This window comes from Schistocerca gregaria, chromosome 6 (assembly GCF_023897955.1).
Source record: "Schistocerca gregaria isolate iqSchGreg1 chromosome 6, iqSchGreg1.2, whole genome shotgun sequence".
NCBI lineage: Eukaryota > Metazoa > Arthropoda > Insecta > Orthoptera > Acrididae > Schistocerca > Schistocerca gregaria.
In genome coordinates, this window is record NC_064925.1 from 388,452,013 (window position 1) to 388,465,448 (window position 13,436).

Consider the following 13,436-nt stretch of genomic DNA (forward strand, 5'->3'; position numbering starts at 1 on the left):
ACTTCATGCCTGGGTTGCTGCTAGACACTTTTTTTTAGCAGAAGAATAAAAAGTGTCAAAAGCATGCAGGTCATATTTGTATGTGTGAATTTATTTACAGCTGCTACTTGTAATATATAATTCAAAACAATTGAAAAGAACTATTTAGTATCTAACATCCTGAAATATCATTAAGTCAATTGTCAAACTTCACAACAGAAATGAAGACTGTTTTCACAAACTGTTGGAACATTCACCATTTTTGTTTCCATTGTTAAATATTAACAATATTAATTAGTTCTACAATGAGTGACAGAATAATTTATCAGTATATTAATAGTTATAATCTGAAGGTGCTACTCACAATATGATGATAGGTTAATGGTATGCTCGCTCCTTACATTCCTGAGTGTGTTGTAGTTATGCCAAACAGAAAACATAACCTACATTACTGTCAGATTTAGGACAGTCTTCTTCAGTACTGCTCAAACTATCACTGCTCCCTCTAAGATATATAATTAAATTTACGATGCATGCCTTTGTGTTTGGCTGCCTCTCCGATGACATCTGTGCTGCTAATCACAATTTTTGTCCATGTCTCACTTGTCACTAAATTGACAGTTGCTACGGCGAGATTTTCAGATTCAGAGATTCTGAATTTTTTATTGTTTGCAGCAATGTAATTTTTTATTTTTGATAATACCCCTCCAAAGGCATTGAGGTGACAGTGGTATGAAGGAAGCCAAAAACTTTTATGGCCATGCTTTTTACCAACCTCCTCAATTACGTATATCAGAAATTATAATTTCTTTCATGCTAGAAATTCGAAAAATTCCACCTTCTTCAAATCTTCTCTGAAATCCACTTCTCATCATTTCTGCCACTGAATTATATTACCTTCATTATAGCCAAAGTTGGTGTCTTATCATGAACAAAGGAATGATAAGGCACATTGTCCACAATGATCACTGATGGATTTGTTAGATTTGTCGTAATTGATGTATTGACCCACTTCCGAAAATCCACACAGTTCATCTGTGATAATCATGTGTCTTTTTTAATGAAACATTAACAAGTAGCTTGGCAAAACTCTGTCCGCTGTAGCTGCATTTAAAACATTAATATTTCCTCCTTTTCCAACAGGCGCTGCCTTGGTTCTCTGGGGCATTACCTCACTCAGGCCTCTATATAATGAATGGCTGGTATTAACCCAAGTTTTGTCTATCCTCACTATATTTTCAAATCTGTCTAGAAATCTGCATCACCATGCAACTACATCAGTCCTTTGCATTTATATTTTGCATATGTTAAACACTGAATACCTGAAGCCTATGTCTTTCCGCACTGTAGGTAATGAAAAATTTTCTTACATTATTACTCATCACCATCCAGCCCAAACCACTATGGACAGAAACTTGAAATTTGCAGAGGGTGTTGATCTTACACTGAACAGTTGTCATTTAAGAAGGGATTTTCAAAATTCCACTACTAAGGGGGGTGAAAAATGTCACTATTACGGCAGTATTGAAGTTAAACCTACGAAAATTGGTATCTGGTCTCTCAGTCAGAAATAAAGAAATACATGTTCCAGCACTTTTATTTTATTTTTAAATTTAACCCCTATGGGGGTGAAGCAATGGGTGAAATCGTTTTTGATAATAAATCATCATTAAAGAACTACCAAAGTAGTTTTAAAGCTACGTCTATGAACACTGGTATTTTGCTTCTTGGTTACAAATAAAAGAATATGTATTTCAGTGTTTTAGAAAATTCAATCCTGAAGGAGTGAACTAAGGAATGAAATGTTTCATGAAAAAATTTCATTATGAAAGCATTTTTAAAGCTAAATCTTTGAAAATTGGTATTTGGCTTCTCAATCAGATATGGAAAAATACGTGTTTCACTGTATTTGGAAATCAAACCCTTAAAGGGAGTGAAATAAGGCCACACTGATTCGCTGACTCATCATCACTCAGCTCAAACTACTAAGGATAGAATCTTGAAATTTCCTGAGGATGTTGATCTTATACTATAGGCATGTCTAAAAAGAAATTCTTCGAGATACCGCTCCTAAGGGGCTGAAATAGTGGATGAAAGCCTTTTTGAAAATATGTTGCTATTAAGACAATTTTCAAGCTAGAAGTATGAAAACTGGCATTTGGTTTCTCAGTCAGAAATAAAAAAGTATGCATTCAGCATTTTTGGAAATATGACAAAGAAGTGGTTAAAATAGTGGGTGAAAGATTTTTTGAAAATACATCATTATTAAAGAACTAAAGCGCATCTGTAAAATTTGGTATCTGACTTCTCAGTTGGAAACTAAAAAAATATGTTTCCGTGTTTTGGGTAATTCAGCCCCATGGAGTAAAACAGGGGATGACAAGTTTTATTTCATTATGAAAGCACTTTCAAAGCTAAATATACAGAAATTTGTATTTGGCTTCTCTGTTACAAACAAGAAAATATGTGCTTCACAGTTTTTGGAAATTCAACACCTATGGGGGTGAAATTGGAGATGAAAATTTTTACAGCTAAGTCTATGAAAACTTGTATTTCACTTCTCGGTTAGATGTAAAACGTATTTGTTAGGGGATTGAAGTTCCCATGGAAATACCTCCACAGGAACACAAAAGGCCATGATTAACAAAAACCTTGGACACTAGCTACTAGAATAGCTTTTCGGTCAGAAGTGCATCTGGAAAAAGCCATTCCTCTATTTTAGAGGGTGCTGCAATTTATAAACATAAAACTACAATTACAGAAAAACAAAAAAAAATCTGTACGAGCACAAAGTATACACAAGCAAAACAGCAGGCACTAAGCTAGAAGCTTTATGTATAACGACGAATAGTGTCTTTCTCAAAATTGTCCACAGCAGTCACCTGCTTCTTTTTCAGCCGCTTCTTTCCTGGTATGTGCAGCCTCGTTGTGCTGCTCTCAGCATGGTGCAGTCTATACTGTACTGCTCTTTTTCTATCATTAAAACAGTGTTCTTGCTTATTTTCAATGCTCTTGCAGCTCTCTTGTAAACCTGAGAAACAGGAAATAAGGGCTCAGCTTTTCTCTTTTCTCTCTCCAAGTAGTCCCTCACCGAACAAATGAATTTGTGGGCATGGTTGTGTAGAACACTTTTCTTTCTCAATTTCACTTCACATATTGAGCTGGCACTATTTGGCATACTGGACATTGTTGAAAATGAAACAGAAGCAAATGCACTCTGAAAACAACAAACACAAAATAATCTACAAACTGAAATATTAACAGAAACAACAGCAGCAGTTGCACATGAGACACTGACTGGTTCATTTCAGATGAGAGCATCAGGTTTGCAAAGCAGCAGTGTGGTTCCTGCTGACTGCTTGAATCTGTTATTGGCTGGCTACCTGCAGCTGCTTGCCAACACAATGACACTAATGAGCTGTCAGTACTAAAGATTCATCTCTCAGCCTACTGTAGTATGCATGTGCAAGTTTACTTCACTATCAGTGGGAAAAATTTGCACAAGTATTGAGGCTTGAACGATTTTTCATAATTCAAGCGTTTATGCTCGTGCAATCAAAGATCAGTTCCTAATTGTTTCTTAGCTGCAGCATGTTAAGCAGTTTCAAACACATTTAATAGTGATCTGCTTGACTACTTTATTTGAGCATTTCCTGGGGTGAATAAATTGGAAGTAGTATCATCAAAAGAGTAATCATGACACAGCCAATAATAGCTTGCTTTCTAAACATAATGCAATCAATCCGACTGCCAAGAAAAAAGGTTACTCAGGGAGAAATGTCGATTTTATTTGAACCCTCTCTCTTTTTAACACTTTGCAGCAATGCCCATGATAATATGGGCACATCTGGCCTGCCTGAATATCTACCACACGTAAGCCTACAGTCAAGCTTACTCAATGTTTCTCTTTGTTCTTTACCTGTTCTTTGGTTTCCTATGTGACTAAGATTCTCAGTACAAACAGTAGTTCGAGTATTGGTCACTAGACAGTGTTATCTTGTTGGATAAATTTGTTTACTTCTTTTCTTGTGTGCCTTTGGACTGGAGTGTTTCAGCCCTTGTGCACATAGGTGCATCAACATGACAACAGATGGTTAGGCCAATGATCAAATTGTTCGTGAGTTATTTTATGACTCTGAGGATAGTGACGTCGTTGTTTTTGGAAGATGACATTGCGAATGAGTACAAGAATGATGCAGATTATGTTCAAGAAGAAATTTCACAATTTTTGTGATGAAATTCTCAGTATTTTCATTCAACTCTCAGCTGTAAGTATTTCCGTATGAAATTCCATAGAGGTTTTATTTTCAAATATGACTTTCTGTGATAGACTCATAAGAGAAGAGCAACCATCAAGTCACTTAAGGGACAAGTATTAATGTTATTCTGCTGAATATCATTTTTGAAGAGTGTGGAAGACCAAGTGCAAGGACGAGAATTTTGCACTGTATGGACTCTGAGTAAAGCTGGATGACCGCCGGTTGTGTGACAGATACGGCTGTATTTTCAAGACTATCATCTACTGAAAAATAAATGTCAGTATCCTGATAATAGGAAGATAAATTAAGCAACTACACTAACGGTCAAACTATTGCAGGCTATCCATTTGTGACTGAGATGGGAGGTGTGAGACATGTGTAGAAGCAAGAAGCTGACTAAAAATGTGGTGCAAAGGTAAAAATTAACAGTGTAGTAAGAGCAGAGTCATACAGAAATTTAACATGCCTCAAAGTGTACAAAACAGAAAATTATATAATGAAAACTTGCCACCTATGATTACTGTACACAAAACAAGCTTCATTATTAAATATTTTTATGCAAAATAATCAAGCTGCTTTCTGAAAAATTTTCATTTACCCTTGTCCATTTTTTCCTGTTTTCAAAAACAATGGTTTTTAATAATTCACAACATATCAATTCAAGAAAAATGTAGTGCACAAGTTTTTAAATTCGAAATCTACATTTTCCATTAATGTAAAGGTCACTATTATACTAAAATCTTTCAAGAAGTTACGACTGCTTAGAATATGGCAAACATGGTCTTATTTTTCAGCATGGGATTTTGTGTTATACCTCAGAATTTGAAGTGTTGATGATACTTTGGGAAGAAATAGGAAGCAAACAAAGGGTATAAAATTTCATAAAGTACATGAAAGACCAAACTAATTAAAATCGGTGATCACTAAGGGGTAGTTAACAATTCATTGTGATGTTGTTCAAATCCAATTACAGAGCTGAAACACTCAACTGATGATAACAGTACTACTCCCAAAGATGGGGACGACGTTCATAATTACAGCTTCCACAATTGTACAACCCTGTGCTTATGAATGGTTTTCACATTGAAAGACAATGTACTCCTGCTGTAAGTCAAAATTCTTATCATATGTTGATAGTACTCTTTTCTAACCAGACACACTGAAAGCTTAGGTTAGTAAACCCTATTTAGTCAACCAAATGCATGTCTATTGTTTTCAATTGTTTGTCTTATGAAATTTTCAATGCATCTTCACACATATTACTGACATGATTTCCAAATAGTTTTATTTAATTCAGGACATCATACCATGCTCTGATAATTCAACATACTTAGCTTACCAACTATAGAATTGTTCTTCAGCTTTTTCAGTAAAATCACCATCATCATCTTATTGTAGGACTTTCTGTCATTTAACAGCTTCTGTAACTCTACCTTCTCATTAATGAGTGCAGTTTATTGTGACTAAATAAAAAGTAATAGAATCGTTAGGGTTTTAGGTCCTAAAATAAATATTGTAAAAGCAGTCGTGTTGCTAAGTTACTTGTTCTTATTTATTTATCAAACTTTGTGCAAAAAGGTGCATGGAAAAAGAAGCTATACATGTCTCATTATTGGAGTTCCTTCAATTCAGTTCTCCCCAAATATTCTGCTGGATCAGCTGGATACCAAAGTCCCAGAGGAACTTGCACATGTTGGTAGGTCCTCAAACAACCCTCCTCACAGTATACCAGCTATCCAGGCCTGAAGAGTTTGGGAAGGCTAAACTTTAGCAGAGATATGTGAAAACCATTGTCACCTGAAACCTGAGTTCTTCTGAAAGTCAAATCTTGGGAAAAATATGAGAAGTTCACAGCTGAAAACATGCCAGCAGATACCTCAAGTCTGCAGTCAATGTCATAATTTGGCAATCAGCAAGTATTTGTATCATTGGTAATGTATTTAATCACTAGTTTGTAGTATACTGTCTTTACACCAGTCACAAAGAAGTGGATGTAATGAGATAATTTTCAAGGGATACCAAGTTCAATAAGTTATTTCGAAATATAAAAGGTAGCAAGTAAAAAAAGTGGATGTAATAAGATAATTTTCAGGGGATACAAAGATTAATAAGTTATTTAGAAACATAAAAGATAGCAAGTAACAAACAAGACAGACAAAATTAAGATGGACACTAAAATGTCCAAAAGAAGAAGCAGCAATCAAATGGTAGACACATAAGATGACAAAGTACATATCTGGTTGTATAGCATAACAATTTACAGCTTTGATAGTCAAAAGGGAGAGTAGAAAACCTGGTAGATCTCATGCATGGAAAATACAATGAGCATGTTTCACTAAAATTACATTATTGTAGGAGGAAAGTGGTAGTGGCCAGCCCCCAGCCAATGGTAGTTTTTTCTCAAGTGCCACGTGTTCACTGTGCTGCATTTTCTGTAGGTACATACAGAGCCTTGTGAAACATGGCTGGCTGTACACTGGTCACACTGCTCCACGACACTGCAATCTGTAATTCACAAAGTTATTTTATTCCAGCTATAAAAGGTAGGGCAGGGTGAATGGGATCCACTTCTATCCACTCTGAGGAAGGAATTATTACGTCTGAAAGCAGAGAAGTCTCCCACTTTCACTTTTATGTGTTTCTTATCAGCAGTACTACACATTTCTCATTCTGAAGACAAGTCCTGGCCAGCCGTTCTGCCTCCTAATTATTAATATAATTCCTACAGTCTCAGTCACTACTGGCACAAATGGTTCAAATGGCTCTAAGCACTATGGGACTTAACATCTGAGGTCATCAGTCCCCACTAATGACACAAAGAAGTACTTAACACATTCTTACATCAGCATTTGTAAGGACAGTCTTTAACTGCAGTAAGAATTATGTTCCACATGTAAATGCTACACCATCACTAAAATTTCTAAGTCACTCCACTGTCAAATTAATCAAACAATGGAAACTCCTGGTAGGAATATCAACAATGTAAGAAATGATAGATTGCTACTTACTGTAAAGAAAACATGTTTAGTTGCATACAGCCACGATTAACAGACACTCACATACCGCTTTTGGACTCAGCCTTCCTCAGCAAAAACGCAAATCACACACACACACACACACACACACACACACACACACACACACACACACAAAACCACAACCACAACCAACTCCAACATCCCAGGTGGAAATGGGACATTACGTGGGATACAATCAGCAATCTGGAGGGGGTGGGGAAGGGATAGTAGTGCACCGATGGGAAGAGACACGAACACTGTCTGGTGGCGTGTGCAGGGGCTATACTGACAACATGCGCAGCGTCAGGAGATTGTGGGGTGGGGAGGTGGGAAAGAAAGGAACAAGAAAAAGAGGAAAGATGGGCATCGGCAGAGGGCTGCAAGTGAACAGGGTGGGGGATGAGAATGGGGAGGAGATGATATGACAATGGGGGTGGAAACTGTTGGATGGAGGGTATGGGGACAGTATGTTACTGTAGGTTGAGGCCAGGATAATAACAGGAGCAGATAATGGGTTGTAAGGATAACTCCCATCGGCTCAGTTCAGAAAAGCTGGTGGTGGAGGGAAGAATGCAGATGGCTCGGGTAGTGAAGCAGCCATTGAAATCGAGTGTGTTATGTTCAGCTGCATGTTGTGCCACAGGATGGCTACTTTGCTCTTGTCCAAGTTTGGCAGTGGCCGTTCATCCTGGTGGGCAGCTGGTTGGTAGTCATACCCTATAAAAAGCTGTGAAATGATTGGAGCAGAGCTTGTAAATGACATGGCTGCTTGCACAGGTTTATCCTACCCCATCAGGGGCCAGGCCATCTGTGAAAGCAGCTATGGCATTTACCAGCGCTGCTGCAATCATTGCACAGCTTTTTATATTGGTGTGACTACCAACCAGCTGTCCACCATGATGAATGGCCACCACTAAACTGTGGCCAGGAGCAAAGTAGACCATCCTGTTGCACAATATGCAGTTGAACATAACACACTTGATTTAAATGGCAGCCTCACTAGCTGAGCCATCTAGACTCTTCCCTCCACCACCAGCTTTTCTGAACTGCGCAGACAGGAGCTATCCTAACAACACATTCCTGCTCCTGTAATTATCCTGGCCTCAACCTACAGTAACATACTGTCCCCACACCCTCCCACCCAACAGTTTCCAACCCCCCGTCATATCATCTCCTCCCCATTCTCGTCTCCCACCCTGTTTACTCGCAGCCTTCTGTCAATGCATCCACCCATCTTTCACTGCTCCTCTCCTTTTCTTGATCCTTTTTTTCCCATCTCCCTGCCCCACAATCTATTGACTCTACGCCTATTGGCAGTCTAAACCTGCACACTCCACCAGACAGCATTCATCCCTGTGTTGGGCAGCTCTGCAAGCTTAGTGATCTTATTCTGTTTACAATTCCATGGAATGAACAACCTGGCTGGTGCTGACAGATTCATTTGTATCTGTAATGGAAGGAGTACAGGCAACTACTTACATTTAGTTGAGGCGTGGAACAGTCTATGCACACATACACATGTTTGAAACATTGCTAAGTTGTTGAGTAATATTGTTCTTCAGATCTAATACAGGAAAAACACACAAGTGCGCATACGCGTACACATGCACGCGTGTGTGCTGAATGTGTGCATAACCCCCCTCCCCCACCCCCCCCACACACACACACTCTGTCCTGGCTACTAGTTATGTGTAGTCTGTATCTGTTCACTCTTGAAAAGGACACTGTCCGAAAGCTTAGCAATGTTTTCAGTATTGCCTATGGATCACTCTCACCTATACAGTGAGAAGTTACCTTTACAGCTTCTACTATTTGTATTCCACGTAGGGATTCCTATTTACTCATTTTTACATATATAAAACAAGTGTGATGTGTTCATAGAACCATAAATAAATTGTTATTAAATACTGTAATTGTGTCACATTTATCATCAATGGCAAGAATAATCACATTTTCATTGCATTCAATTACAGATGGAACTTCAGTCCTCCTCCATCTGTTAGATGATAGACAAAGTTCCAGCCACATTACTCACCTATTGTCCTTGCCTGGGTGCGACTGTATAAGTTCAAGTCTGTAACGCTTGGCAAACAGCATAAATGCATTCATAGGACGTTTTGCCCGCTCTGTTTCTGGTCCAGCTGCAGGGGAGGGCACTGGAGATGAGATTTCCACTGCTATGGAAGGTACTGGCACTGGCTTTGGAGACACTAGTTTGTGCCTACTTGTTGGTAACTCCTCAGGAGGAAAACTAAACCTGTAGAATTTAAATGCAGTTGTGTCCTGGAGCTGACTTTAAACTATTTTTAATCTAAATGTCTCAAACACAAAGCATAATTCTGTAAGAGAAACACAGATCTGTGATAACACCATACAATCAAAACTTAACAAAACTGCAGAAGTTTGTGATCAATAATATAGTGACTAATTACATTGATGAAACAATGAATTTTGGAATTTTTAGTTCATTATTCATAGAATATGGTTGAAAAAATCAAGATATGTATATACTGTTATGTTGAACACCTTCCTTTGCATTGCACATCTAGCTCATGGGACAAAGGTGAGAGGGAGTTGTCATCACTAGTTAATAAGAAATGGGGAAAAAGCACCGAGTCGCTTCCGACTTCAAGAATGGTCATTAAACAGATGCATATATAATTAAAGGCCAATCTTACTAATACTGATCTGTTGTTAAATAACAGAAGACATTTTACGTAATGTATTATGACTGTTTCTGAGAATAAAAATTTCTTTCAGGATAAAACTGAATTTTGAAAGCAGATATAATCCGAAACTCTGTTTACTCAATTTAGTCATGATATTCAGAAAACAGAAGATGTGGTTCACTGATTTATGTCATATCCCTTGCTATCTGGAAGATATTTAACACAATTCCACAGTGTTGTCTACTGTACAAAGTATGACATTACGAATTGGACCAGTTTGTGATTGTATTAGACTTCTTAGAAAATATAACACAGTACTTTGTTTTTAATGGGAGCAAACTGTGATATGTGAAAGTAACTTTCAACCTATCTTATTAAGGTAGTGTTATAGGACTGTTACTGTTCATCATAAATGACCTGTTGGATAATGTCAGAAGTTCCATGAGGCCATCTGCAGATGATGGTGTTGTTCGCATGGTACAGAAACTGGCAGCTGAATCTTGTCATGAACAAATCTAGCACACTATGCATAAATAGCCTCACAGATCTATTACGTAAATGGGATCAACCACTGGAATTATGGAATACATCTTACAAAACTGAAATGCACTTACAAAGGAGGTAGTAATACATTTCTATTTACATCTGTTGACTGTATTTTGAATGTTGTAGCTTCCCTGTGTAAATTTACTATTCATTCAGCTACCATTTTTCTGACTTTAAAATTGGGAAATGTGCAGGCCACACTCGGCATAAGTGTGTGTTTGTAAATAATGGACTCTGTAACTCAATACTATTTTGTAGAGCTTCAATATAATTATGAATGTTATCATACCTTCGAAAACTGTCACATATATCTGGAGATTTCACTGTTACTGCTGGCCAGCTACTGCCAACAGATGCGGAGCTGTTTCTTGGAGGTGGTAAACATATATCTCCTGGTTCCAATAGGTGACACGATACACTGTATGCATGCAATACTTCATCTGGGCATACAGCACACCAACCTAGTCAGAGATTTTTTTATGTTTACAAGCACAATAATATCAGTTAAAATTATAATCCTTATTGCATACTGAATGAGGTTTCCTGTTAAAGAAAAACAACACCTTTTTTCCTTAACTGATGTGGCTGTGTTTTGGTTACCACCACCATTTAGTCTAATAAATATTTATGTACCTTTATTACTAATCAACTCAAAGAACAACAATATGGTATTTATATTTTTAGTGTGTGAATCAACCAGCAAATGTAAGTTTAATACTAAGAAAAACGTGTTTTAAGTGAAAATGCTGGTAAATGGGAAACCCTCCAGCCCTCAACATGTAGGTATTCACTACCATATGATATTTTAAGTAACCTCTGAGGACTGTAGTGAGCTGCATGCCTTTAATGACTGACACTGTACATACACGATCCATCCAAAAGTTCCGAGTCTGATTTTATTCTCAGTGTGTAAACAACATCAGCACAGTAACTACCATGGTAGCTTAACTAACCATTGCAAACAACAGATACGCATTCGACAAATCAGTTGTGAGTAGGCAATGTTAAGTAGTGGATGGGCAACCATAGTGTGTCGATGTTAGGTCACAAATCACAATGGAGCAACATCTCTGAATCACACATTCAAGAGATTCTCCAGAACATTTTGAAAAGAGAAAGGTGGGTGCAAAATCTGTCCCACAAATATCGACTGTTGAACAAAACAATGGCAAGTGGAAAAAACTGTCACATTACGAGACTTGACATCAATAAGAAAATACCACAAGACGACACAGGACATAAATTCACATGAAGTGTCAACACTTTGACAACAAAAATCACATTCAAGCCAATGTGACATGCTAGTAGAACAACATCCAAAAGAAATACTTTTCTGACAGCTTCACAAGGTAGTACGAATGTTCTGTGTGTTGTACTTAAGTGAGGAAAGACTACGTAGAACACATGAAACATTAAAATCTCCATCTTAACATTTCTCTATTTTATTATTAATCCTGCTTTGAAAAGTTTTGGACTGGGTAAAGTATAAAAGTGTAATTTTTTTCACTTACAGCTTCATAGTTCCAAAAAGCTGTACATTTCTCTTGCAAAGTATTATTAGAATTAGTATTGTAACAATGATAAATATAATATTAATTTATACTAAGCAAATATCTTATTATGAAAGGGAAATAGGAGAGAAACAGTAAACCTATACATTAAATTATATGGTGTTCATCACAAGAATAAACCTGTAAGCATTTTTATATGTACAATATGAGAAATGTCAGACCAACAAAAAAAAGTTATATTCTATAGGATACTTTTAACTTTTTATTCCTACAATATACATACAATTTATAAGGATAATGAACTAATGGAATACAAATAGTGGGATGCAAAAAATGGAATTAGTGAATTATAGTTCAGGGTTCCTACTTGCATGCTTATTTTTAGTGTACACAGATTTGTTCGCTTGTGTGTGTGTGTGTGTGTGTGTGTGTGTGTGTGTGTGTGTGAGAGAGAGAGAGAGAGAGAGAGAGAGAGAGAGAGAGAGAGAGAGAGAGAGAGAGAGAGAGAACATGCACACAAAACATACAGAGAAAAAATGGAGATGGACAGAAAAGAGATTCACTGTTGTAATAGTCTACTTCTTACAATATCCTTAAATAGATCAACATTTTAGACAATACGATTCAACCAACCTTTATGATGTGTGTAAAATGTTTGTAAACGAGAACATCGAGCAGTCAGATCACCTCGTTCCCAGCGGAATGCAAGTACAGTAGACACACCATCTTGTGTCCGTTCTTGTTCAGCTGCCATTTCTAGGCGTAGCCACTCGCAGCGATAGCCCGAAATTTCCTCGGCCCGTCGCCATGTTGTATCACCACTAAAACGCACTAGTGTTCCTAGGACAACAAACTAGTACCATGTATAAGCTATATAATGTGTCAGAATTTAGCACTGTTCAGTGCAAATATCTGCAACAGCTAGATGCCGATTTTTGAAACTCCATTCTATGCATTATGCTTGAGTGCTCATTGTTTACTTATATACACTGCACTAAACAAAAAAAATCTTTGATCACAAAAATAGTAATACAGGAGAAAGAGAATACAATCCAAACTTTTATCTGCAGCAGACCAACCCCACCTCCCCCCCCCCCCCCCAGAAGAAAATATAAAAAAAGGTCCTGTGAAAGCTGAAAGCTGTGACTGCTATCCTACAAAGTGCAGTTCACTGGAGTCAGAGATATTCCTAGCTGATTGTTCCCTACAAAAATATTAAAGCCAAGATAAAGAAACATTCGAGTTCTGCTTTTCCCTTCCAGTCACCCACACCAAAATACAGCGATTTGACAGTCAGAACTAAGAACTCAGTTCAGTAAATGGACAAGCTTATGATTCACTCAATAAAACACTGTACCTGAGGAATGTTGTTACTAACACATTCCATGTAACTCTTTACAACATATACCACAATGACTAAATAACTGTTAATATGTCAACACGGTAAAATGTTGT

At 37.3% G+C, this 13,436-nt stretch overlaps 1 protein-coding gene across 5 annotated transcripts in view; it reads right to left on the reverse strand.

The window, feature by feature from the left end:
• Window positions 1-13,436, reverse strand: part of LOC126278075 (HMG box-containing protein 1-like) — a 77,117-nt gene that overhangs the window by 28,678 nt on the left and 35,003 nt on the right. For all 5 annotated transcript variants that reach the window (XM_049977910.1, XM_049977906.1, XM_049977908.1 and 2 more), the window contains exons 4-6: window positions 12,615-12,821; window positions 10,760-10,931; window positions 9,291-9,512 (exon numbers count right to left, since the gene is read on the reverse strand). In XM_049977910.1, the coding sequence (XP_049833867.1) occupies window positions 9,291-9,512; window positions 10,760-10,931; window positions 12,615-12,821 (601 nt within the window). The remainder of the gene's footprint in view (window positions 1-9,290; window positions 9,513-10,759; window positions 10,932-12,614; window positions 12,822-13,436) is intronic.